Source organism: Borostomias antarcticus, assembly GCF_949987555.1.
Source record: "Borostomias antarcticus genome assembly, chromosome: 16".
Taxonomy (NCBI): Eukaryota; Metazoa; Chordata; class Actinopteri; order Stomiiformes; family Stomiidae; genus Borostomias; species Borostomias antarcticus.
The window spans coordinates 21,137,603-21,162,258 of NC_140249.1; the positions used below are offsets into that span (position 1 = coordinate 21,137,603).

General features: G+C 47.1%; 1 protein-coding gene across 6 annotated transcripts in view; it reads left to right on the top strand.

Moving 5' to 3' along the window:
- The first annotated feature begins 1,723 nt into the window (after positions 1-1,723).
- ppip5k1b (diphosphoinositol pentakisphosphate kinase 1b) overlaps positions 1,724-24,656 on the top strand; it is a 33,461-nt gene continuing 10,528 nt past the window's right edge. For 5 of the 6 annotated variants that reach the window (XM_084451247.1, XM_084451249.1, XM_084451250.1 and 2 more), the window contains exons 1-24: positions 1,724-1,746; positions 2,696-2,903; positions 3,394-3,484; positions 3,583-3,668; positions 4,032-4,186; positions 5,131-5,232; positions 5,719-5,880; positions 6,090-6,211; positions 6,664-6,765; positions 7,191-7,277; positions 7,816-7,891; positions 8,317-8,426; positions 10,671-10,756; positions 13,290-13,415; positions 17,176-17,297; positions 17,925-18,107; positions 18,963-19,104; positions 20,242-20,465; positions 21,019-21,146; positions 21,662-21,776; positions 22,496-22,603; positions 22,772-22,888; positions 22,990-23,130; positions 23,425-23,527. In XM_084451247.1, coding sequence (XP_084307373.1) covers positions 2,732-2,903; positions 3,394-3,484; positions 3,583-3,668; positions 4,032-4,186; positions 5,131-5,232; positions 5,719-5,880; positions 6,090-6,211; positions 6,664-6,765; positions 7,191-7,277; positions 7,816-7,891; positions 8,317-8,426; positions 10,671-10,756; positions 13,290-13,415; positions 17,176-17,297; positions 17,925-18,107; positions 18,963-19,104; positions 20,242-20,465; positions 21,019-21,146; positions 21,662-21,776; positions 22,496-22,603; positions 22,772-22,888; positions 22,990-23,130; positions 23,425-23,527 — 2,860 coding nt within the window. In that variant the 5' untranslated portion in view covers positions 1,724-1,746; positions 2,696-2,731. The remainder of the gene's footprint in view (positions 1,747-2,695; positions 2,904-3,393; positions 3,485-3,582; positions 3,669-4,031; positions 4,187-5,130; positions 5,233-5,718; positions 5,881-6,089; positions 6,212-6,663; positions 6,766-7,190; positions 7,278-7,815; positions 7,892-8,316; positions 8,427-10,670; positions 10,757-13,289; positions 13,416-17,175; positions 17,298-17,924; positions 18,108-18,962; positions 19,105-20,241; positions 20,466-21,018; positions 21,147-21,661; positions 21,777-22,495; positions 22,604-22,771; positions 22,889-22,989; positions 23,131-23,424; positions 23,528-24,656) is intronic. The other variant, XM_084451248.1, reaches the window with a different exon arrangement.

Here is a 24,656-nt window from a genome sequence, read left to right on the forward strand (position 1 = left end):
GCCTTGCAGCACTAGAATAATGGGTATAATAACAAATTCCTGAACAGGGAATTGAGCGCCCAAAATACTCACTTATGGGGGACCATTTCAAGAACGTACTCCTGAAAGGAAACAAACTGTTGTGGACACATTTTAAATTAACATTAGATTATCATGACATTTTAATTTGTCCTGCAGAAAGTTAAAATGGCTTGGTTTTTTATATGGACTTTTTAAAAATTAATTACTTATTTTCAAATAAATGCTTACATTTTAGCGCAAGCAAAAAATATGATGGGCCTTTATGTTGGCTCTATCAATAAATCTACACTAGACTAGAAAAGCCCACTATACACATTCAACAACCGTACATGCTGATGACATGCATCTTGGGTGGGGGACGACAGGTTCACTGTGCACTTGTGAGTACCAGTTACTGTATTACTGAACTGAAACCAGGTACTGTATGTACTTCACCAATATTTTGGTGTACTGTAAATTGTAATATACTATAGACATGCAGTGGGAACTTAAAATAAAGCTTTATCTGCTGCCATTTTGACGTCTGAGAAGAATTGCTTCCCATAAGTAGGCCATTTTATTTTTAGCTGGTGAATAACATTGAACGCAGAGTAAGATGACACTTATCTTCCTGCAAACACAAAAGATAGACAGTTGTGCTCTTCAGGGTGTGTGGCCATGGCAACCCCAAACAGTGGCAAGGCAGGCACTTTGTTTAGCGAGTCAGCAGGTTCACAGAGAGATGACGAGATGGCATTATTAGCCCTTCTGCAGACTTTCAGGAACTCCGCCGAGAGTTGAATGCGCTCTTTATGTGTTCTTGGATGTTGTTGACTACTCATCTCCTATCACAAGGTTTGTGTCTGTGTTTCAACCTGGTGGGTATTTCACAAAGCAGCGGACATACTTGTGGCAAACATCAATTGACTTTGTTGAGAGCTTAATTATTGTGTATGTAGCTTGGTATAACAAAGCACGGGACTGTGTGGTAAACATCAATTGACTTAAGCTTAATTATTGTATACTGTACGTAGCTTGGTATAACAAGCTTTCAATATTGTCAGAATCCCTCGGTAAGCCTCTTTCTCTCTCTCCTCCTCTCTCTCTCTCTCTCTGTCTCTCTGGGTTGTTTGTTTTGCAGGTGGGGACTGGCGGAAGACGTGTGTGGCTGAGCTCTCCGTTTACGAGCTAAAGGCCCAGAGCGATGGCGCCCCACGGAGTGAGACCCGTCTCCTGATGGTGGGAGGCTCTTCCACGCTGAGTCTCCCCCTCTCCCTCGCCCCGCCCCCCCCGCCGACTACCTCGCCCCTGTAGAGTCTGTGGCGCCTCGCGCTACCTCGCCCCTCCCCCCCCGACCTTAGTCTCCGCCCTTTGCTCGCCGCTCTCTCCGGCTCCGGCTCGCCACAGTCGGTCCATCGTCGCCCTCTCAGGTGTCGAACCCATCTGGAGTGACCTAGTTTGGGGAGGCGGGTGAAGAGCTTTCACCACTGTCCTCTTACTGCGCCTCACTCCCCATACGGATCTGACCACCATGCTACGGAGCTTACAGAGCCCCCGCCGCATCCCGACTCTGTGATGTCAGAGCCTGGATCGCAGGGGCTTGCCCGGAAAGACGGGGTTCCCCGCTTTGTGATTGGCAGCGCGGATGAAGACCACACGGGTCTGGGCATGATGGACGAGGGCGACGTGTTCAGGGGAGAGGAGGAGGAGGAGGAGGAGGAGGAGGAGGAGGAAGAAGATGACTCGGTAAGGAGGGAATGGTGGCTGGAGGGTTCCTCAGTTTAGTCGTCTAGGCAAGACGTTACTGGAATGGAGAACGTGCAGGTGGTGCGTAAGCAGGGAGAGATTCAAGGGATGAAAGTGAGACAGAAAAGTGCTTGAATTAGGCAGGAGCACCCCAGAGCTGAGTACTGGGACCTCAAACATTCTACTGCTTGAGCTCCTGCACCTCTTATAGAATACCAGCTCAAAAGTAAAGTACTGTGGCCTACCGGTGAGTACCAGTACCTATTTCATAGGGCTGGGTTTAAAAAATTGATTAATCGATTCAGAATCGATTCTGAATCAAATGATTCAGAATCGATTCATGAATCCCAAAATCAATCTTTTATTTAATGAAGGATTGAATAGTTCATTAATTCATTCAATGATTCATTCATTCATTCATTTTTGGAAATCAGTATCGATACCCAGCCGTAGTAGGCCTGTTGGATGTGTTGCATAACTTGGCAGTCATGTAATTAAGGTTACAGCTAAAAAAACTAAAACAGGTTTTAGTAACACTAACCGAATCAATATTGAATCAAATCGAATGATGATGATGATGATGATGAGTGATAATCGATTCTGAACTTTGTGAATTGGAATCGAATCAATTCTTGAAATTAGAATCGATACCCAGCCCTACTATTTCAGGCCACATTGAGCACTAGATCGAAGTCAAAAGATATACAAAGGATGGAGAGAATTAGTGGAAGGAAGTCGGTAAACGACTAAGAAACACGAGGTCTGGTTTATTTGTGCTGGTTTATAGTGCTACTACATGAGGACAGTTTTATTTGCTCTCTGTCTTTCTCTCTCTCCCCCTTCTCTCTCTCCTTCCTCTCTCGCAATACCTCCCCTCCCTCTGTCTCTCTCCACTCCTCTACCCACACCCCCCCATCTCTCTCTACCCCTCCACCCTCCATACCCTCAGCCACCAGAGAGACAGATCGTGGTGGGCATCTGCTCCATGATGAAGAAGTCCAACTCCAAGCCCATGACCCAGATCCTGGAGAGGCTGTGCAAGTTCGAGTACATCACCGTGGTCATCTTCCCCGAGGAGGTCATCCTCAACGAGCCGGTGGAGAATTGGCCGCTGTGCGACTGCCTCATCTCCTTCCACTCCAAAGGTACACACCAACGTACGTATGGGGGCCCGGCTGGGACATTCGACACGTCAGCGCAAGCAGTGTACTGTAAACAAAGCCGCAGACAGACGCACGCACACACACACACACAAACACGCACGCACGCACACACACATAAACAAATCCACAGACACACACACAAACGTACACACACACACGCACACACCCACACACACACAAACGCACATGCATGCACACACACACACACACACACACACACACACCCACACACACACAAACAAATGCACACACACACACACACACACACACGCGCACACACAGTCATTCGTCTCTTGCTCAGCACCAGACATGTCTTAAATGCTTTGTCATAGATGTTGTGCCTCTATTTGACATTATATTATTAGAAACCATTATGAGTAGAGAGGAACATATTGGACAGTATTATTTATGATCTTATTCCAGATTGTGTTAACTGTGTCACCTGTACTGTATGTGTTGTTAATGTCTGGGTTGGCACTTCTAGGTTTCCCACTGGACAAAGCAGTTGAGTATGCCGAACTCAGAAACCCACTGGTCATTAATGATCTCAACATGCAGTACTTCATACAAGACAGGTATAAATACACACACACACACACACACACACACAAACGCGCACACACACACACACACACACACACACACACTGACCTTCTACCTGATTGTCCTCCAGGCGGGAGGTGTACAGGATCTTGCAGGAGGAGGGCATTGATCTTCCTCGCTACGGTGTGTTGAACCGTGACCCCGACAGGCCAGAAGGTGAGGTGTCGCATTCAAACATGAACCAAACATCTATGAACCAAACATCTATGAACCAAACATCTAGGAACCAAACATCTATGCTCCTGGACTTGTCGAGAGCTGAGAGTCCGCGTTGCCAGGCAAATCCTCAACAGCTAGTAGGGGGTAATTGGACACTAGGTCAGGGTCAATTAGCTATCGAATTGTGTGAAAATAAATCCCCAAATAAATGTATTTAAAAAAAGAAAAAGGTCCCTGTTATACGCTAAATTCCCAAGCTTAACTTTCCATGGTAAATTTCTGGAAATCTTCGGGATCAACACTCAGAAGCCAAATAACCCTTCTCTTTACTTGTGTCTGCTCTCTGATTGGCTGTTCCAGAGTGCAGCCTGGTGGAGGGGGAGGACCATGTGGAGGTGAACGGCGAGGTGTTCCCCAAGCCCTTCGTAGAGAAGCCCGTGAGCGCCGAGGACCACAACGTCTACATCTACTACCCCACCTCTGCCGGCGGGGGTAGCCAGAGGCTCTTCAGGAAGGTACGGCATGGGGCCGGGGGGCGGGGGGCTGGGGGCCGGGGGGGGGGTGCAGTCCAGCACTCAGGAGGTCAGACAGGGGAAACGCACTGTGCTTCTACACAACATTCAATACAGAACCCATAACCAGAAGGGAGAATTTGAGATGCGCAGTGACGGGAACGAGATGGGGAAGATGGCACTCTTGGAGCGGTCCTTGTCACTCAAAGCAGCTTTCACAACACTCTTTTCACGTGAACTCTTACTGCAGATTTTTAATTTGAATGACTTTTCCCATGCAGCCTGTCAGCAATCAAAGCTACGGAGATAGTGATGATGCAGTATCAACAATCTTATCTCAGAACATGCTTGAACATCCTCTCTCCCTGTACACTCCTACTGACTGTTATAAGAGACTACGCTGCCAATGGAGAGATAGAGAGATGTTAACAGTGGAGAGATGCAGAGATGTTAACAGTGTATAGATAGAGAGAGGAGAACAGTGAAGTGATGGAGAGATGTTAACAGTGTATAGATGGAGAGGAGAACGATAGAGAGACATAGATGTTAACTGTGTATAGATAGAGAGAGGAGAACGATAGAGAGACAGAGATGTTAACTGTGTATAGATGGAGAGAGGAGAACGATAGAGAGACATAGATGTTAACAGTGTATAGATAGAGAGAGGAGAACAATAGAGAGACACATGTTAACTGTGTATAGATAGAGAGAGGAGAACGATAGAGAGACATAGATGTTAACTGTGTATAGATAGAGAGAGGAGAACGATAGAGAGACATAGATGTTAACAGTGTGTAGATGGAGAGAGGAGAACGATAGAGAGACATAGATGTTAACAGTGTGTAGATAGAGAGAGGAGAACGATAGAGAGACATAGATGTTAACAGTGTGTAGATGGAGAGAGGAGAACGATAGAGAGACATAGATGTTAACTGTGTCCCCTGCAGATAGGGAGCCGTAGCAGCGTGTACTCTCCAGAGAGCACCGTGAGGAAGACGGGCTCCTACATCTACGAGGAGTTCATGCCCACGGACGGGACGGACGTCAAGGTACCTGCTCATAGCCGGCGTGTGCGTGCGCGTGTGTGTGCGTGTGCGTATGTATGTATGTGGCTGCTCTGCAATGATGATGCACAGTGAGCAGTTGTGCTTGATTTAACTTTCCAAATAGTTTTGGGTCAGTGACGGTAGGTACCGATAACTAGAGGTGACAAAATGCCAAAAATAAGTGGTGGTGGATTATCAGCAGAATAAACCTGTAAATGGCTCCTAAATGTAAAAAGGTTCTTCCACTTTCCTCATCGACAAAAAGGGGCCCAAACATCATTGGTAGGGGACAAACCTTGTGTTTTCATGTAACCGTGTGGGTGTCCATGACTTCCTGGTGTGTGTTTGTTTATGCGTACGGACTTAAGTTAAAACTACAACTAAGATCTAATCAGCAGAAATATACTCACCTTGTGATTCCTGTAACCCGAGTCTTATAGAGATGTAAACGGTGTGTGTGTTTTGTAAACGGTGTGTGTGTTTCCGCAGGTGTACACAGTGGGGCCGGACTACGCCCACGCCGAGGCCCGCAAGTCCCCCGCCCTGGACGGCAAGGTGGAGCGCGACAGCGAGGGGAAGGAGATCCGCTACCCGGTCATGCTCACAGCCATGGAGAAGCTCGTGGCCCGCAAGGTCTGCCTGGCCTTCAAGGTGAGGCGCGTCAACCGGCTCACCGACACGTCTGACCTCACCCACTCGCGTGAGGCGTCGCCTTTCGGCCGCATCTCGATAGTCCAAAGTGGCTCCCTCTTTTCCTTTCCTTCACATGCATCTTTATGAGGGACCGAAGAAGAAAAGTGAAAGCGATAAGCGAAAGAGCAGTTGGGAAGGTTTCGTTTTCACTCTCTCTCCCCCTGCAGCAAACTGTGTGCGGCTTCGACCTCCTGAGAGCCAACGGCCATTCCTACGTCTGTGATGTCAATGGCTTCAGTTTTGTGAAGAACTCCATGAAGTACTATGATGACTGTGCCAAGGTCCTGGGGTAGGTTTGGCCTTGAGCTGACTTTGTTTGAAACTGTACGTTTTGCTTGTGGAGTTGCAGTTGATGGGGGCACACACATGGGACATCTCCTGGTTAAATAAAGGATAAATAAATCAATTTAAAAAATCATAAAGTTGAATGCAAAATGTCAACATCCGTTGAGGCAGACTATGCACATGGTAACAGTTTTGCACGTACTAGTTTTACACACCTGCGAACCTAGTAATAATAGTAGTAGTAGTCCACTAATGAGCACTGTGAGGGTCCACCAGTCCCTGATTTACACTCTCACAGTTCGTCCAAGGAGGGTAACTGTAACCTGACTGATGCTGTCTTATCAATATCACAGAGGAAGGAACTACAAATCCCAGCGGGCCTAGCTGTAGCTTCCTAATCCACCGTTCTGGGTGACATTCTTTGGCTGCGTCTCCATTGTTTGCTCTCTCCCTCAGAAACATGGTGATGAGAGAGCTGGCCCCTCAGTTCCACATCCCCTGGTCCATCCCCATGGAGGCCGAGGACATCCCCATCGTCCCCACCACGTCGGGGACCATGTGAGTACCTTACCTGTGGACCCGAACGCTGACACAGTCACAGAGGTTATTTTAGAGTGATTTCAATCTTCAGCCATATTTCCTTTTATCAGATTAGATTAGAAGCTTTATTGTCATCGTACAAGAAATACAACGAAATTTCGTTTGGCAGCATCTCTCTCATAGCAGCTACAATATCACAGTCATAGAATAATATATTAAAAGGTCATAAATAGTAAAAAAATAAATAAAAGGGCTGATATACTGTCCTCAGAAGTACTCAATGACTCATTTTGAAGGATTTCATTCATCCGGCTGTACCTGTGAGCTACAGGCCACGGTGGCCGTCAGTCCTCTGCCTCTCGTCTGGGGCGTGGCGCGCTGACGAGGTGGGTGGTTGGGATTGGAGGTCTCATCCGGACTCATCCCTGTCATCTCTGCTTCAGGATGGAGCTGCGCTGTGTCATCGCCATCATCCGACATGGAGACCGCACCCCCAAACAGAAGATGAAGATGGAAGTCAGACACCCGCTGTAAGTCTACACACCTCCTCCTCCTCCTCCTCCTCTCTGTTAGTCTACATCTCCTCCTCATCTCCTGTCCTCTGTTAGTCTACACACCTTCTCTTTTTCCTCCTCCTCTCCTCCTGTCCTCTCTGTTAGTCTACACCTCCTTTTCATCACTCCTTGTCCTTCTCTCTGTTAGTCTACACACCTCCTCCTTCTCCTTCTCCTCCGGACCTCTTTGTTAGTCTACACCTCTTTCTCCTCCCTCCTGTCCTTCTCTCTGTTAGGCTACACCTCTTCTCCTCCTCCTCCTTCTGTCCTCTGTTAGTCTAAACACCTCCTTCTCCTGTCCTCTGTTAGTCTACACCTCTTCTCCTCCTCCTTCTCCTGTCCTCTGTTAGTCTAAACACCTCCTTCTCCTGTCCTCTGTTAGTCTACACCTCCTCCTCCTTCTCCTCCTGTCCTCTGTTAGTCTACACCTCCTCCTCCTCCTCCTCTCTTCTCAAATCTTCTCAGCCCATCACAGGCCATGAGTCCCACGTCCGTCTGTATTTGATGTGTTTAGATTCTTTGAGCTGTTTGAGAAGTACGGAGGTTACAAGTCGGGGAAACTGAAGCTGAAGAAACCCAAGCAGCTACAGGTGAGTTGAACAGTCACATGACACCGAACAGACGTTTTCCAGTATACTGTACCGTTTAAGAAGTCCTTTACGGAATCATCATACCAGCTCTGTGGTAGAGTGTCCGCCAGAGACTGGGAGGTTGTGGGTTCGATCCCCGGCCGGGTCATACCAAAGACTATAAAAATGGGACCCATTGCCTCCCTGCTTGGCACTCAGCATCAAGGGCTGGAATTGGGGGGGCTAAATCACCAAATGATTCCGGAGCGCCCCACCGCTGCTGCTCACCGCTCCCCCAGGGGATGGGTCAAATGCGGAGAACAAATTTCACACACTCAGGTGTGTGACAATCAGTGGGACTTTAACTTTAATAATGGTGTGGATTTACTGCATCACCTGTGTGCGGGCGTGCGTGCGTGTGTGCGTGTGTGTGTGTGTGTGTGTAGGAGGTTCTGGACATAGCCCGTCTGCTGTTGGCTGAGTTGGGTCAGCACACCGACTGTGAGATCGAGGAGAAGAAATCTAAACTGGAGCAGCTGAAGACAGTCCTGGAGATGTGAGTGAAATGCTAATGGCCGTGTCCATGGCCGGCCAAATCAAATCAATTACAATCCAACTTTATTTGTAGAGCGCGTTTTATACACAGAGGGAGGCCAAAAAATAGTCCACCAAGTTCACTCCCAACATGCACATACTCTATATTCATACACACAAACACACACACACACACACACCGTCACTTCAACACACACATGCCTGATTAATGCGGTATGCAAACACACAGCTGCCACGTGACAGCTCTGACCTGCCGTTCGTCACCTCATCCATCCAATAGCAGTTGTCCGCTCTGTCCGCAGTGCTTCATGGGAAAAACTAGCCCAGTGTCATTGCTGTGTCCTTTACTCACTATCAAACCCATCCGCCAGCCCTCCTACACTCACTAAACTACGGAAGAGCATTAGGGCCAACAGCTGAGGGTTTTTTTAAGCTTCTGAGTTTAAAGTCAGAAATTCTGACTTTTTTTTTCTCAGAAGTTATTTCTGACTTTTTTCTCAGAAATTCCGAGTTTTTTTCTTAGAAATTCTGACTTTAATCTCAGAAATTCTGACTTTAATCTCAGAAGTTATTTCTGACATTTTTCTCAGAAATTCTGACCTTAAACTCAGAAGCTGAAAAAAATAATAAACTCAGTTGTTGGCCCTAATGCTCTTCCGTACTAAACACACGTGTCAGACATTCTGGAACATTCCCCACCCCCCTCCTGTGTCTCTAACTCTCCATCTCTCCCTCCCCCTCTCTCTCCCCTGTATCTTCTCTCCAAAGGGAATCCAGCTTGAATGAGACTCAGTACGAACCCTTTCCTTACGTCCCTCTTTCAAGGACGAGGTTTCCACCTCCCTGTTCTCTGCACCCGTCCTAACCTCCATTAACCTCCGTTCATAGAGTTCTGACCACTAGCAACCGGAGAACACTAGCCCCACAACCGTGTGTGTGTGTGTGTGTGTGTGGGTGTGTGTGGGTGTGTGTGTGGGTGTGTGTGGGTGTGTGTGGGTGTGTGTGGGTGTGTGTGTGTGGGTGTGTGTGGGTGTGTGTGTGTGGGTGGGTGTGTGTGCATTTGTGCGCGTGTATGCATTATGGTGCGTGTATGTGTGCGTGTGTGTGTGTGTGTGTGCGTGCGTGTGCGTGTGTGTGTGTGTGTGTGTCTCTTTAGGGTATTAATGCATTTCCGCACGTCACCCTGTAAGTCGCCGTCTTTCCCTTCTCACCCTCCCTCCTCTCACCGGGTGTGTGTTCCACGTTCACTATCAAATTATCTACACCCATCATGTGGATATTGATGGAAGTGGATTACTAATCTGACTGAATTAGCACCCCACTGGATTACAAACACACGGGCCCCTTTAGCCAGTATGTTTGAGATGGTCCGTCTCATTCCGTCTCGCTAACGCGCCAATAGGCAGTGATCGTATCTCTTGCAGTACAGTGTATAAAACCCATTCTGCTCCAGGGGACTATCGTATAGGCTTACCCGGACCATCTGTGGTGTCCAAATAGATGCCTGTCTCAGGGACGCTTAATCTCTGTCCCATTAGAGAACAGAACGTTCCCATTAGCTGCTGATACCCTAAATCCATATCATGGCAGCTATGTAGGACAGCTGTATCAGTGGCTTTGAAGGCTAGCATGTTGCGCGAGCGCTAATTAGCTAACCACAAGGAAGGCGGGGTCTATAAGAGACCGTTGAACGTACAGAGTATGTCACATCCAAAAGGACAGCCGCTGATATGGCACATAGAGGATGAGCATACACAGCAGTCCTATTTGAGGTCATACACACGCGCACACATACACACACACACACACACACACACACAAAACATGTTTCCAGAAACATGATACAGCCGCTAGCCTAGCGACTCACTGACTCGCAGACTGAGCACCTGTGTTTTAGGTTGAGTCTGAGATGTCATGTCCAATAGGATTGGGGTCGATTCCATTTCAAGTCAGGCGAGGAACTGTGAAATTCGATTATAGGATTGAAAAAGTGTGATTCCTGGCGAGGACTTCTCTCTTCGTGAAGTGATATTCAGCTCACTTCTTTTACTTGGTGACTTGAGATTAAATTGGCCCCAACTGGTCTGAGATATGAGTGTATATCTGTATGTGTATCTGGCATTATTATTAAGCGTAGTCACCCCTTCATGCCTCTTCTCCCCTCGTGTGTGTGTGTGTGTGTGTGTGTGTGTGTGTGTGTGTGTGCGCGTGTGCGTGTGTGCGTGTGTGTGTGTGTGTGTATCAGGTATGGCCATTTCTCAGGCATCAACAGAAAGGTGCAGCTGACCTACCTGCCCAACGGACAACCCAAAGCCTCTAGCGAGGAAGAAGGTACAGTATGAGAGTCACAGTGTGTGTGTGTGTGTGTGTGTGTGTGTGTGTGTGTGTGTGTGCGCGTGTGTGTGTGTGTGTTTCCGTTTCCCTTGAGCTGAGGCTGCCCTCTATCCTGTAATAACTATGATCACTATCTACAGTGTACAGTATCAATAGCAGAAGAAGAAATTTGTTACTGCAGTCCCCAGCACACACACACACACACACACACACACACACACACACACACACACGGTCAGGTTCAAAGTTCAATGCCACATACTTTATTACAAACAAACCAAAAAAACAGGGGGGAAAAATTCATAGTGCACAGTCCCTGACATGACACACACACCCAAGACCTGCCTATACACACACTGGGTCTAACAAGGATCCTAAACATCCTGCCAGACAGAGTAGGGGTAGAGTAGCGACTACTGTAGATGGGGGTAGTCCTATCATAACATAAGTGTTTTCACACAAATAAAAAAAACTCATTGCAAACATCCAAAGCTGTCACAGCAATCATCGACTATCACTGCAAACACGCCATAGATGGTGCCACACTCTTCTGAACATCACACGTTGACAAACATTAAAGTAAAAAAAAAAACGCAACTAGGCCAGTAAAGCACCTCCCTCAAAAATATTAGTCTAGACTGGTAAGATTTATAGATATTACAGCTGAACCCCTGTGTGTCACAGTCACAGATCAGCTGGAACTGGATTTCTGCTTCCAGGGAACTGCAAGACGAGACAAATAGAAAACTGTCGGGAAAAAAACAAACGGATAAAAATAAATAAAACTCAATAAATAAAAAGCACTCAAGGTGTCTGTCTGCTCACCAGCCCAGAGTCAGAATCACGGCTGAACCTTCTGTCTTGTAGTGTAAAAATCTCCACCTGTTAGTTTAGCTAAAGGTGAGACTAGAGACAAAAGTCTTAGAAGCACAATATAGGTTTATTTATACTTATGAGCAGAGAGGTTCTTCTTTATATAGTGGACAAAGCATGACAACACCCAAACATTGTTGGAACATGGAACATACAGTAGACATGGACCTTGTCCATGGCCTTGGAACATGAACGTTGAAATATTTGACATCTTATCTTATCATTGTGCCCGAAAACAGGTTTGGAGCTTCCACAATATGCATTATGCTTGTGTAAGCACTTTTGTATAAGCTGTTTGTACTGTAAGTGTTTGGTGTGGTGAGTCAGACCCAGGCGCACAGCAATGGAGGAGTCGGATGAACAGTTCAAGCCCGGAGGGGCGATTTTAATAGAACCAAGTGAGGGGAGGCACAAAAGGTTGCCACAACAATAACGGGGATGAAAATATAGATGCCACAAACACTGCCACTAAATAATAATAAAAATGTCCGTGCGCTCGAGAGAGACACAAAAGGTTGCCACAACAATAACGGGGATGAAAAGATAGGTGCCACTAAATAATAATAAAAATGTCCTTGCGCTCGAGAGAGCTGTAGAGGGTTGGAGGGGGGGTTGGCGCGGGCTGGCGCGGCGCTGTGGAGGGGGTCCGGGGTTCTGGAGAGACGAGGAGGACAAAGGAGGGGGAGTTATAATGATCACAGGCGAAAAGGCCACGAGCAAAAAGGCCAGCACTGCAACTGTGTAAAGTTGGCAGGCGAGAGAAAAGCACTACAAATTACGAACGGCAAAAATAGGTTAGCTAGGGCTATACTTTACCGTACGTATAGGCTGGTTAGATCTGGCGAGGAATGAAGCGCAGACCAGGATCTTGTAGGGGTTGCAGACTAGGATCAGGTGTGATGATGAGGGGATTAGGAACAGGTTTGACATCCTCGGGGCCCACATGCACTGGTCTCTGTCCTGAGTACTCGCTGTCAAAATTCTTCCCTGACCCCTCTCGACTTGGCGATCGAACAAGCTCCTGGAGTATGTTTGTCTACCGGCTAAGAACATGTATAAAGCAATAAATTACATTAAATTACATTTTCAGAGTAAGAGAGGCTAAAAACATCATAGGAGAGACATGGCAAATACTGGTGTGTGTCTGTGTGTGCGTGAATGTGCCTGGGCCCAGATAGAGGCAGGGGTTGGGGTAGGGAGGGGGTAGGAATGGGAAACGGACCCGGGTTAGGGTGAGGGGAGGGGGATCTGAGCCCAGGACTGGTGTACAGTATGTCTGTGACATCAACAAGAGCGAGCCTGTTACCAACAAGCATCAGTATGGGGGATCACAAGGGGGAGTGAGAACATAGTAGCCAGGAGAATGAGGCTGGCAGGTCACTGCCAGAGACACCAGGAGCTGCCAGGCTGCAAACTGGTGCTGTGTGTGTGTGTCCCCTCTCAGGCCCGTGTGTGTCCCCTCCGAGGCCCATGTGTGTGTGTGTCCCCTCCGAGGCCTGTGTGTGTCTGTGAACCCTCCGAGGCCCATGTGTGTGTCCCCTCCGAGGCCCGTGTGTGTGTGTCCCCTCCGAGGCCCGTGTGTGTTTGTGTCCCCTCTGAGGCCCATGTGTGTGTGTGTGTCCCCTCTGAGGCCCGTGTGTGTCCCTCTGTCCCCCAGACTCCCAGAAGGAGGGCCCGTCTCTGCTGCTGGTGCTGAAGTGGGGAGGAGAGCTGACCCCGGCAGGCAGGGTGCAGGCCGAGGAGCTGGGGAGAGCCTTCCGCTGCATGTACCCTGGAGGACAAGGTAGAGTGTGTGTGCGTGTGTGTGCGTGTGTGTGCGTGTGTGTGCGTGTGCGCGCATGTGTGCGTGTGTGTGTGTGTTCACGATTCACACATGTAGCTACATCCATCTCTAGTTAAACAAGCTTAACATTTAGCAGAACCAGTTTGTTGCCATTTCGTTTTGCCAACTGGTCAATTGATATGTTGCACAGCAAACAAGCGGAAGAGTATCATTCATGGCTAGCGTCCTAAGGAGCTTCCTTATTTCTGGATGCCAGACGGACGTAACTCTTTACGAACTTGTCCCTGCAGTTTTACTGCTTAAGTCACAACACAGCCGTACCGCCATTTTCCATGGAATGTCCCTTGGTCTTGAGGTGGGAATTGGCTTTACAGGTTTCCTGGGATATAGATCCCTGCTCCCATTCACACATGACACCATGCAGGCATTCTCCCTGAGCAGGGATAGACTTCATGTGTGAAAAGGGCTTGGATTTTCCCTATATTACTAGAAAGCACAGTTCAGTATCAGCTTTCAGGAAGTGTTGGAATGTGGGATTTTTTTAGATTTTGTAGATCTTTTTTCTAGATTTGTAAAGATTTTTTTGTTGTTGATATTTTTTCATTTTTGCCGGTAACGTGGTAGGCTTTACTCTCAGTACAGTACATATGATTATGTTCTTGTACACACCTGTCTTTGTGTTAAATTTACATCCTGTGATTACTGTAGCTGTAAAGACTACAGTACCCACAATGCAGTGTGACTGTATTTCAGAAATCATTCCATAAAGTATTGTTGTTCAGTAACGTCATGGTGACCAGCCTTCTTAGTACAATAAGTCCACCAAACACACTCTGCCATGAATCCACATTTTGCCAGTGTTATCAAAATGCAGTGCACGTTGTCATTCGAGTGCTTTGTTTTAGGTTCAGTGGAAGAGCCACATATTCAAGTTCCCTCAATCAGCGTTCAATCTCTTTTCCCATGTTCTTTGAGATGAGCACGTGGAGGTGTTTACAGTACTCTCTTGACACTGATAGATGTCCACACACTGCATGGATTAGAATTTACCATCATCTAAAATTTAGCTAACAAAACTGACTGCTCGCTTACAGTACCAAATCATGCTATTTCTTCAGTGCATGGGCATAAACAATGCTGATGGTGAGTTTACGCGGGAGAGCTATTAGCGGGAGCACACAGCTCTCACTAGAATATATCAATATATTTATTCCCATTGTTCCAAGACTTCCAAGAGTTCAAGCTAAGCCCAGAAAACAGAAGTGAATGTGTATATAAACCCATAACACAAAGTGAATGTGTATATTTGCTTATACAGGTATCGTTCATGTCATTCTTCACACCAGCAGTTGTGGCGGGGAATCTTAAAATAAATAAATAAATAAATAAATAAAAATCTCTCTCTCTTGTGCGTCAATAGTGCTACAGTAAATCAAAGCAGTCTAAAACTGGTTCCAAAGTATCATTGAACAAAGCTGGATCATTTGGTTACAGGTATTAACATATCAACTGGCTTTTCAAGTAGCCTACTGTACATTGCAGTCAAAATGGTCTTTTAGCTATAGTTTATAGGGCAGTCTATTAGCTATAGTTTAATCCTACTAGCTAACTCTAAACTGATATCTTTAATTCAATTCAGTTTGTTACAAAATCTTATTTATAACCCACACAAGCATTCAAGCATCCGACCCCCAGTTTGGATATGTATAGGCTATGCATTGTTTTTCTCTCCAAATATTTATTTTCTCAAGAGGATAACTTTTTCAATGTCAATTATGTTTGAATAATCGATCATCACTACAGTACATCGCTTGAAAGGTTGAACATCACTGATATAATTTATACAGCCTGTAAACTACTGTACTGTAGTCATTTTGGTGCTGGGGGATCAGTGTATAAAATGTGTAATTCACATTTTTGAGGTACCCAGCAGTGAAGTAATGCACAAGCAAGAGTGACTCCCAAGTCAATTATTTTCAAACCTAGTTCAAATTTAAGTAGGTTTATTTGTAATATATACAGGGAATGGATACAATATCAATCATGTTATAACAAACACATAAAATAAATGCTTGAGTATCACATACTGTATAAACCACAACAATAAATGTTGGGCTGGATCACTGGGGTGCTTGGGCAGAATTCACATTCCAGATGCTCAACAGTCATTGGCTCCTGAGACTGATGTCATCATTGCAAGCCAAAGTCATTGATAAATTATTACTGTAGGTAAACTTTCGGACTATGCATTAAATGTAACAAACTGTGTTGTGTACGCATTTCAAATCTAACTCACTGTAAATTCAAGTATTTTGAATATGAAACACAATGAAACACGAGGTTGTTTGGGAATAATCATAGACCACCAAGACAATACGGTGTTGGACAACCATTCTTGTCTATAAACTAAATGGGTCAAAATAATGATCTAAATAGTTTTAATTTTCCTTCATGAGTGAAGGTATTTTCTGTGGTCTACTTGTAGTTGTTAACAATTTGGCCTGTAGCTTATCAGTCCTACACTAGGTCATCAGTCTTGCATTCACTGGCACTAAGAAGCCCGCATGAACAATATTGGGTGAAATTTCACAGTGTTCTGCTGCCTCTGGAGGTTGTAAGTGGTTGGTGCAGCTGATCCTGCCACTGGCGGCATGGGAGCACCCACTTATAACCAGTCTCTCTCTCACTTTCTTGCCAAGTGACTGATGGAGTGTCCCAGTCCCCTCCCCCCTAGTCTTCTGCTAACCATGCTGTTCTCTTCTTACCTCTGGTACTGTAAACTACTAGCTGGTAGCTGTCCATCCCTTGGCTGTGAGTCCCCTATTGGTAAGAGAAGGACTTGGACTTTGCCCCTCCCCCACACTGTTACCGTACCTCATCCTCATCTTTTCGCCTTCTTTCATCCACTAACCAGTTCTTCACTTCTCATCTCATCTCATTTTGTCTGGTCTGGTGAGCACCGGGCCGGTGTTCTCTGTGGTGAATTTGCTGTGTGAGCTGTTGTGGCTGGCGATACGAATCCTACTAGAGGTATCAGAAGCTATCAAAGTTGATTTGTTGTCTACGCTGTAGCTGCACAAAGACAGTTTAACGACTCAGCAGCTTTGGTGCTGTTCTAATCTAACGCGCATCATCATACTAATACTGCAGATCTCCCATGGGTTTGAATTGTTTTGAAAAAGTCTACTGCCACTCGGCTGGGTCTTTCTCTTCCAAATGACCTACAGTAGCATGTTATGCACCTCTATAGGTGCTATCTGACCATGTGTCCGATTACCAACATTATAAATCTGTTGTGACCTAGCCCTTCTGACTGAATGGAGATTTAGATGTATCTTATGTGGACTACATTCCATTTTTCTTCCCTAGTTCAAGATGTGAAGCACCCAGTTCCATTTCAGGTGAACTGACTCCAGCTGATATGTTTTACTTCTGTTCGACTCATTTCAAATCTCCAGAGATGCTATGTTAATAGTCCTTCAATGGAAAACTCTCCAGTCTGCCCATCTGGCTCTCAAAGCAGACTCAAACAAGCACCAGTATTTAAAAGGTATTTAATAACCCAAATCTGGTGTGAATACAGAATTTGGCTGTTTAAGGCCCCAGGAAATGTTTTGGGAGAGAAACCTGATATAGGACCTATCCAACACAAGCGTACTCTCTGACAAGTTCTCCTCTCTCCTCTCCTCTTCTCTTCTCCCCTGGTCTCGGTTAATAACTTGTGCATACGATGCGTCTCTCTCTGCGTGTGAACCTGTAGGAGACTACGCAGGCTTCCCTGGCTGTGGCCTGCTCCGTCTGCACAGCACCTACCGCCATGACCTGAAGATCTACGCCTCCGACGAGGGCCGCGTGCAGATGACCGCTGCCGCATTCGCCAAGGTACAGTAAGCGTGGGTTTACGGTGTGTGTCTATGCATGTATATGGACTATGGAGGCATAGTCTTGTAGAAGATTTTTAACTGATCTAGTTAAAAAGGATTTGCCAAGATTCGCTCAAACAGGTTAAGTCTGGTTTATTGAGAAAACATACGAGCGCAAGGACTTCAGGACAACACACGTGAGTGGTTCATCCAACAGAAGTGCCGCAGTCTGGTCTTGCGCGGCCTTATACAGTATTCAAAGCAACACAGGTATGACGCTTCCAGGGATGTGATTGGCTAACCCATTGTACACGTCATATTAAATGGCAGGCATCATCAACAGTGGTCGAGAATACAGACACGTGACATGAGAAAAGGCGGTAATTCTTGCAGGGACAATGGGACAATGGATGGTTATTCTGGAGCAGACAACGTCTAGGTGTGTTGACCTCCTGGAGGTCATCCTGTCATAATTTAGATTAGCACAGCTATGTGAAAGGTTGAGGGAGGTGGTGAGGTGGTGAAACTACAATTTCTATGACAGTCTACACTTGGTTTACACTATAATGTATGGTGATGGTACCATTTAGTAAATAAATAAAGTGTGTGTGTTTGTGTGTGTGTGTGCATGTGTGTGTGCGTGCAGGGTCTGCTGGCTCTGGAGGGGGAGCTGACGCCCATCCTGGTCCAGATGGTGAAGAGTGCCAACATGAACGGCCTGCTGGACAGCGACAGCGACTCTCTGACCGACTGCCAGCAGAGGGTGAAGGCCCGGCTACATGAGATCATGCAGAAGGACCAGGAGTTCACCCAGGAGGACTACCACAAGGTAGGGCAGCATGTGGCACAGGAGGTAGAGCGGGTCGTCCAGTGACCACAGGGTCGGCGGTTCCCCGTGTCCACATGTCAAAGTGTCCTTGAGCAAAACGCTGACCTCCAGAATTGCTCCCAATGAGCAGGTTGGCGCCTTGCATGGCGGCTTGCTGCCATTGTTGTGTGAGTGTGTGTGTGTGAATGAGAGGCCATTGTAAAGTGCTTTGTCCCTTAAGGTAGAAAGGCGCTATATAAGTGCAGTCCATATATCCGTGGTCTTTCCAATGTCTGCTATAACATTGAGACAAACGTTTCAAGGCTCTCTGATAAATGATGGAGATTTGGTATTGAAAATTCAATGGCCGAGGAGAAGGAGTATGCCAGAGCAGAATTGTAGATCAAACTCAATCAGATTTATTGAGTACAACAGCAGACGAGATCTCGGGTCAATCACAGACAGTACAGTGTACTCAGTGTGATCGGACAAAATAGCATTGAGTTTGTGCATCTTTATAGTCCCGGTGTGGCTTGATTCTATACATAGTTCAGTCTTACGCCCTTATACAATGTTTGCTTTGGAGCCTATTTGCACCTGGTCTGTTCTCTATTCCATGGAGTCTGACCATATGTGTCTTGGCATTGAGAATAGCTTTAAGAACCACACCGACAACAATAGCACAGAACAGAGAGTCGGCAGAAAACCTCATCACTCTCTTTGAACTTGTACTGTATACGGTTTTGCATAAAGGCCTAACCCTAACCCTGGCCACAGACATGATATACTGTATGGGGTCATGTGTGCAAACGTTTCCGTAACATGTTCTCCTGCACTAGTAGCACAGTAACAAAGTGTGACTGTATGGTTATCCAGCTCTCCCCCACAGCGAGCCTGTCCCTGGTCAACTCTATGAAGATCATAGGGAACCCAGTGAAGACCTGCGACAAGGTCTACGCCCTCATTCAGAGGCTCAACTCCCAGATCCGCAAGAGGCTGGAGGACCCAAAGTCTTCAGGTACGTCCTCTGAGCTGCCTGCCTAGAATAGTCTGAAATGGAATATGATGACAGAATGGAACAGGTTGTAAACACCTAGTGGAAATGTGGCTTTGACTGCTATGTTTAGACCATGGTGGCTCATGCACTGTTTGTCTTTAACCTGCACGTAATCCATGGTAAGTTGACTGGCGGATAGGTGGATAGGTGTTCCTAGCACAGAACGCATCATTCCCTCTATAATTATTCCCAAACAAGCCTCGTGTTTCTCTCCATTGTTGTAAAAGTTAAATTAAAACTGAACCCTTTCCAGTAAGATGTTCAACTACTATTGTTCCTTTGGTACTGTACTTCACACTAAGATTTCTCAGGTTCGAGTAGACATTATAGTTCAAGGACCCAATACAGCTGGCCACCTTAGAAGTAATGCTGTCAGCAGCAACAGTGAGAACTTGAGAGTTGAGTGAGCTTGTCAGCATTTGGTTGAAGAAAGTAACTGGCCCTCCAGTCCTTAATAGCAGACAAACAATCTGCAATACATTCAAATTATCAGTCATGTCAGGTTGAAAGGAAGTACATTATCGTCTGTGTAACAATGGTATGAATTGCCTTTAAATTGGTTGATAATGAGGCCTAGAGGAAGCATGTACAGAGCGAACAGAATCGGACCTAAAACCGATCCTTGGGGCACCCCACAGGATAGGGGAGTGGACTCAGACATATGAGGCCCAACGGCCACAAAGAAACATCTACAGTACCTGAGAGATATGAGGCAAACCTATCGAGGGCGCTCCGTGAGATGCCCACCCACTCTCTAAGCCTGTCTAGCAAGATGCGGTGATCCACAGTATCGCCAGCGGCACTGAGATCAAGCAGCACCAGGATAGAACATTTGTCAGAGGACATCATGATATCATTTGAGACTCTAAGAAGACTAGGCTAATTGTCTAACCTATTGCAAGCTAAATGCTAAACTACTTCTTAATATTAGCTGATTGCTTAGATAATATCTAATTGCTTAGATAATATCTAAGCTAATTGCTAAAGGAATTGCTAAGGTAATGTCTCGGCTAATTGCCAAGCTGATATCTGTAATAATTGCTACAGTATGCTAATATCCATGTGTATTCCCCCATCATCCCTACCTGTTCCTAACAGATCTGCAGCTGTATCACAGTGAGACCCTGGAGCTGATGCTGCAGCGCTGGTCCAAGCTTGAGAGGGACTTTCGGATGAAGAGCGGCCGCTACGACATCAGCAAGATCCCCGACATCTACGACTGCGTCAAGTACGACACGCAGCACAACTCCTCTCTGGGCCTGGAGGACACGCTGGAGCTGTTCAGGCTGTCCCGGGCCCTGGCTGACATAGTTATACCACAGGTGGACACACACACACACACACACACACACACACACACACACACACACACACACGCACACTCTTCCAGATGCAGGCGTTAATAATTCTCCTGTCGCTCGTCTCGCCTGTCCTCTGATTGAAACATGTGTACACTACTGTTGCCTGATCAAAGATGACACCAAAATTCCAAAACAAATAATTGTTTTGATGTCTTCCAGTCAGGATTTCGACCACACCACAGCACTGAGACTGTCCTTGTTAAGGTCTTCAATTTAAACACAGAAAATGGCAGAATTTCAGTCTTAGTATTACTGGATCCCAGAGCTGCATTCGACTGACCACAACATATTACTAGGCCGACTGGAAAACTGGTTGCGAATTTCTGTCACAGTGCTAGACTGGTTTGAATCCTACTTGAAGGACAGGGACTACTTTGTGTCTATAGGCAATTACAAATCTGAGCGGACAAAAATTACCTCTGGAGTACCCCAAGGCTCCATTCTGAGGCCTCTTCTGTTCAATATTTACATGCTCCCACAAGTGCTATACAACTAAACTTGCCTTGCCCTGCAGGAGTATGGCATCAACAAGCCAGAGAAGCTGGACATCGCCCAGGCCTACTGCGTTCCCCTGATGAAGAAGATCCAGCTGGACCTGCAGAGGACCCACGAGGACGAGGCCGTCAACAAACTCCACCCACTGTGAGTTCCATACACTCTGCTGTAGTCAAGGCCCTAGTGCGGGTTCTATGACCCTGCTGACTGGGGAAGGCCAGCCAGCGACCAAGGCCCGCTGTGCTGAGATCCTCCGAGCCTCTTTAAGACCCAGTACAAATGAGGAAGGCTTTACTGCCTGCATGCGTGTGCATGTACTGCACAGTACAGCTGTGTTCGGAATCGCTCCCTATTCACTACTATTCCCTCGTTCCCTCACTCCTTATTCCCTATATAGAGTTCACCATGTAGTGAACTACCTAGGGAATGGAGAAAATGTAGGGTACATGCACTGTTCCCTGGAAATCAAGGTGAATTGTGGGTAATAAATAGTGGACTATATAGGGAACGAAAATTCCGTGGAGAATTCGGACACTACAAACAAAATGGCTGACGCCCTATATAGTGAATAGGGAGCGATTCCGAACACAGCTCATGTGTGTGTGTTACGGGAACTCCCATGAGTGATCACCCATTGTCTTTCATTCCCCCTGGTGGTTCAGGTACTCCCGGGGGGTCATGTCTCCGGGTCGGCATGTACGGACCCGCCTGTACTTCACCAGCGAGAGCCACGTCCACTCCCTGCTCAGCGTCTTCCGCTACGGAGGCCTGCTGGACGTACGTCTGCCCGACTGTCTTCAAATCAAACTTTATTTGTATAGCGCATTTCATACACAGAGGCAACACAATGCGCTTTACAGAGAGCAATGGGAGGGTGGGCATAGGTCCCACCCCTACATATTCCAGAGGGAAGCAAAAAAAACAGTTTCACCCGGGGGCCAGAAAAGTGAGTTGTAAAAATTATTCCATCTTAGCGCATCATACAGTATATACAGTGTAGGGTACCTTGTACCTGTGCATATGATAAATAAACCTACTTGGACTGTTTAAATACTGCAGTAATTGGCCCAAAGCCCAATACGCAGTAAAGGGCGCAAAACGCAAAAGCTGTCAAAAACTGCTTTTCCACCGCATGGTACCGGATCGACTTGACTCTACTTGCCTTATGTGGTTTTCCACCGTTTTCTAGGTTGAAGTCTTGGTTGAGTACTACATGATAGGTTGATCAGAATCAGGAGAGTCCTGGGTGTTATTGTGGAGAACCTTCCTGCGCTAGGGGGGTGGGGGAGCGTAGGGGACCAGTACGGCCCTCGCTTGTGGATCAGTCTTTTTCAGAGCGGGCTAAACCGGGAGAGGCATCTCCGGCATCCAGTCTAGGTGTCTCTCGTACAGTATGCGTGCTTACCAGGGCAAGGGGATATACTGTAGCATTGTCTGAGGTTTCCTCATAGCAGACTGTGTAGCTAAAAAAAACCCTGTGCATGTCTGTGAGACAGGAGGTGAAGGACCAGCAGTGGAAGCAGGCCATGGATTACCTGAGCGCCGTGTCTGAGCTCAACTACATGACTCAGATAGTCATCATGCTGTACGAAGACAACAACAAGGTCTGTGGTTCTCACAGGAACACACTCTCGTCACGACACACACGGACACACGCGGACACACGCACACACACGCACATTGACAATGTCTCTTTTAACTCTCTTAGTACCATGAGTACTAAAACGCACTTTATTTTTCTGTGTGTGTGTGTGTGTTTGTGTGATGACTAGGACCCTTCGTCCGAGGAGCGTTTCCATGTGGAGTTGCACTTCAGCCCCGGGGTCAAAGGTTGCGAGGACGAGGAGAACGTCCCCCTGGGCTTTGGCTTTCGTCCAGCCTCTGCTGAGGTCAGTATGTGTGTTCAGGCTGAGGTCAGTATGTGTGTTCAGGTGTGTGTGTACTAATATAACCTCCTCACTTTGTGTCCATTAACTCACTGTCTCTCCAGAACCAAGAGAAGCAGACCAACCAAGGGAGCCTAGAGGACCTATCACAGGACGAGCCCGACCGGGCCCTCCCCCTCTCTGAGCCAATCAGCATCCAGAAGAGGTCGCCCATGATACGCAATCGCAAGACTGGCTCCATGGAGGCAGGTTACCTAAAACGGGAGCAGCCGGCGATGTCGTCTGCTCTCAGATTCAGGATATGTTTCACCCGCCATTGATACGAGGTCTCAGCTGATCACTGTAACATTAGGGCTTAAGATCTGTAGCCTGTCACTCAAAGGTCAGGCCGTGCGTAGATGTTTAGGCCTCTGCGTTTCGACCGCTGAATGGAGACATCAAGTCTCCGGTAGCGAGCGGGGGAATTTTCCTGCCTGTGCGAGTGTCAGCTATATGTCTCTGTCTCCCCCCCCCCCCTGACCCCGCCTGTCCCCAACCAGGTCCTCTCCGAGATCTCCCCCACCCACGCCTCCAAGGGCGCGACGTACCGCCTCTTCCCCTCCTGCTCGCGCCAGTCTCCCGAGATCAAACAGAGTGGCCTAGGTGGGTGTCGGGTTACCCCCCCCCCCCCCCGTGGCAACATATGTCCACCTATCATCAATGCACGCTCTCTACCTCTCCTTCTCCCTCTCTCTCCCTCTCTCCTCATCCCTCTGTCTTTCCAATGCATGCATAGCTGCCATGACTGCATAGCAGACCAGCAGCCAAAGGCCCAGGGTAGACTATTCAGGCTAGAGGTCAGCAGAGGGGACCGTGTGACCTCAGAAGGACCGCCGGTGGTGCCGTCTCTTGCAGTCCTGCACGTCGTACCTGCGGTGCTTCTGTTGGAGCGAACCACTTGGTAGTAGTTTGTGCCAATTATGTGGCGCCTGAGTCGATGAATCTGAAAGAATTTAGAGTAATCAGTTTAATTAGGTCATAATGAAATAACCTTGCAAGATAGCCGACTCAGCTAAAGTGTTAAGTGACCCCCCCCCCCCCCCCCCCACACACACACACACACTACCCACAGAGGACTCTTTATAGAGTTCTTTACTCTGCGGCCTCCTCCAAGATTTCCATCCACATCCATCCGTCACGAGAAGCTAGGAAACTTCTGCAAGGGGATACAATCACCACGGGTACAACTAGTCACACCCACATGTTTGGCGAAGCCTCTCTCCCAGCAGGAACCCGCTAACGGGGTGATATTCACGCGGTACTTACTGTATTAATGTCAGGCATGGAGTGGGGAAATGGCTGGTCACCTGACTGGAACGCCCTGGTGCCAGTCATTGTGTGACTCATACTGAGTAGCTCGGCAATGTGCTGGTCTTTTTTCCACCGTCGGGACCAAACTCCACTATACTTTGTCTCTGATTTTCAAAGACCTTAGTATTGCGGTTTTGAGTGGAGGAATCTGTAGCCTACCGAAGTACAATACGCTAAGGCAGAAAGTGGAAAAAAGGCCTCATTGTTATTTACCTGTTGCTATTGCTATTCTGGTTACCTCAAACTCATATACAGTGCACTCCTTTTCTAAGATACATCCTTGTTCATCTGCTCCACTGAAAGCAAAGTTAATGGAATACCTATTTATAGCCTCTCTCGTGGTCTATGATTCTGTGCTTGCTTCTGGCTAAGAAAGAAGAAGAAAGCGAACGCCGTAGTCTTGGAGAGGTGTTGGTAATGG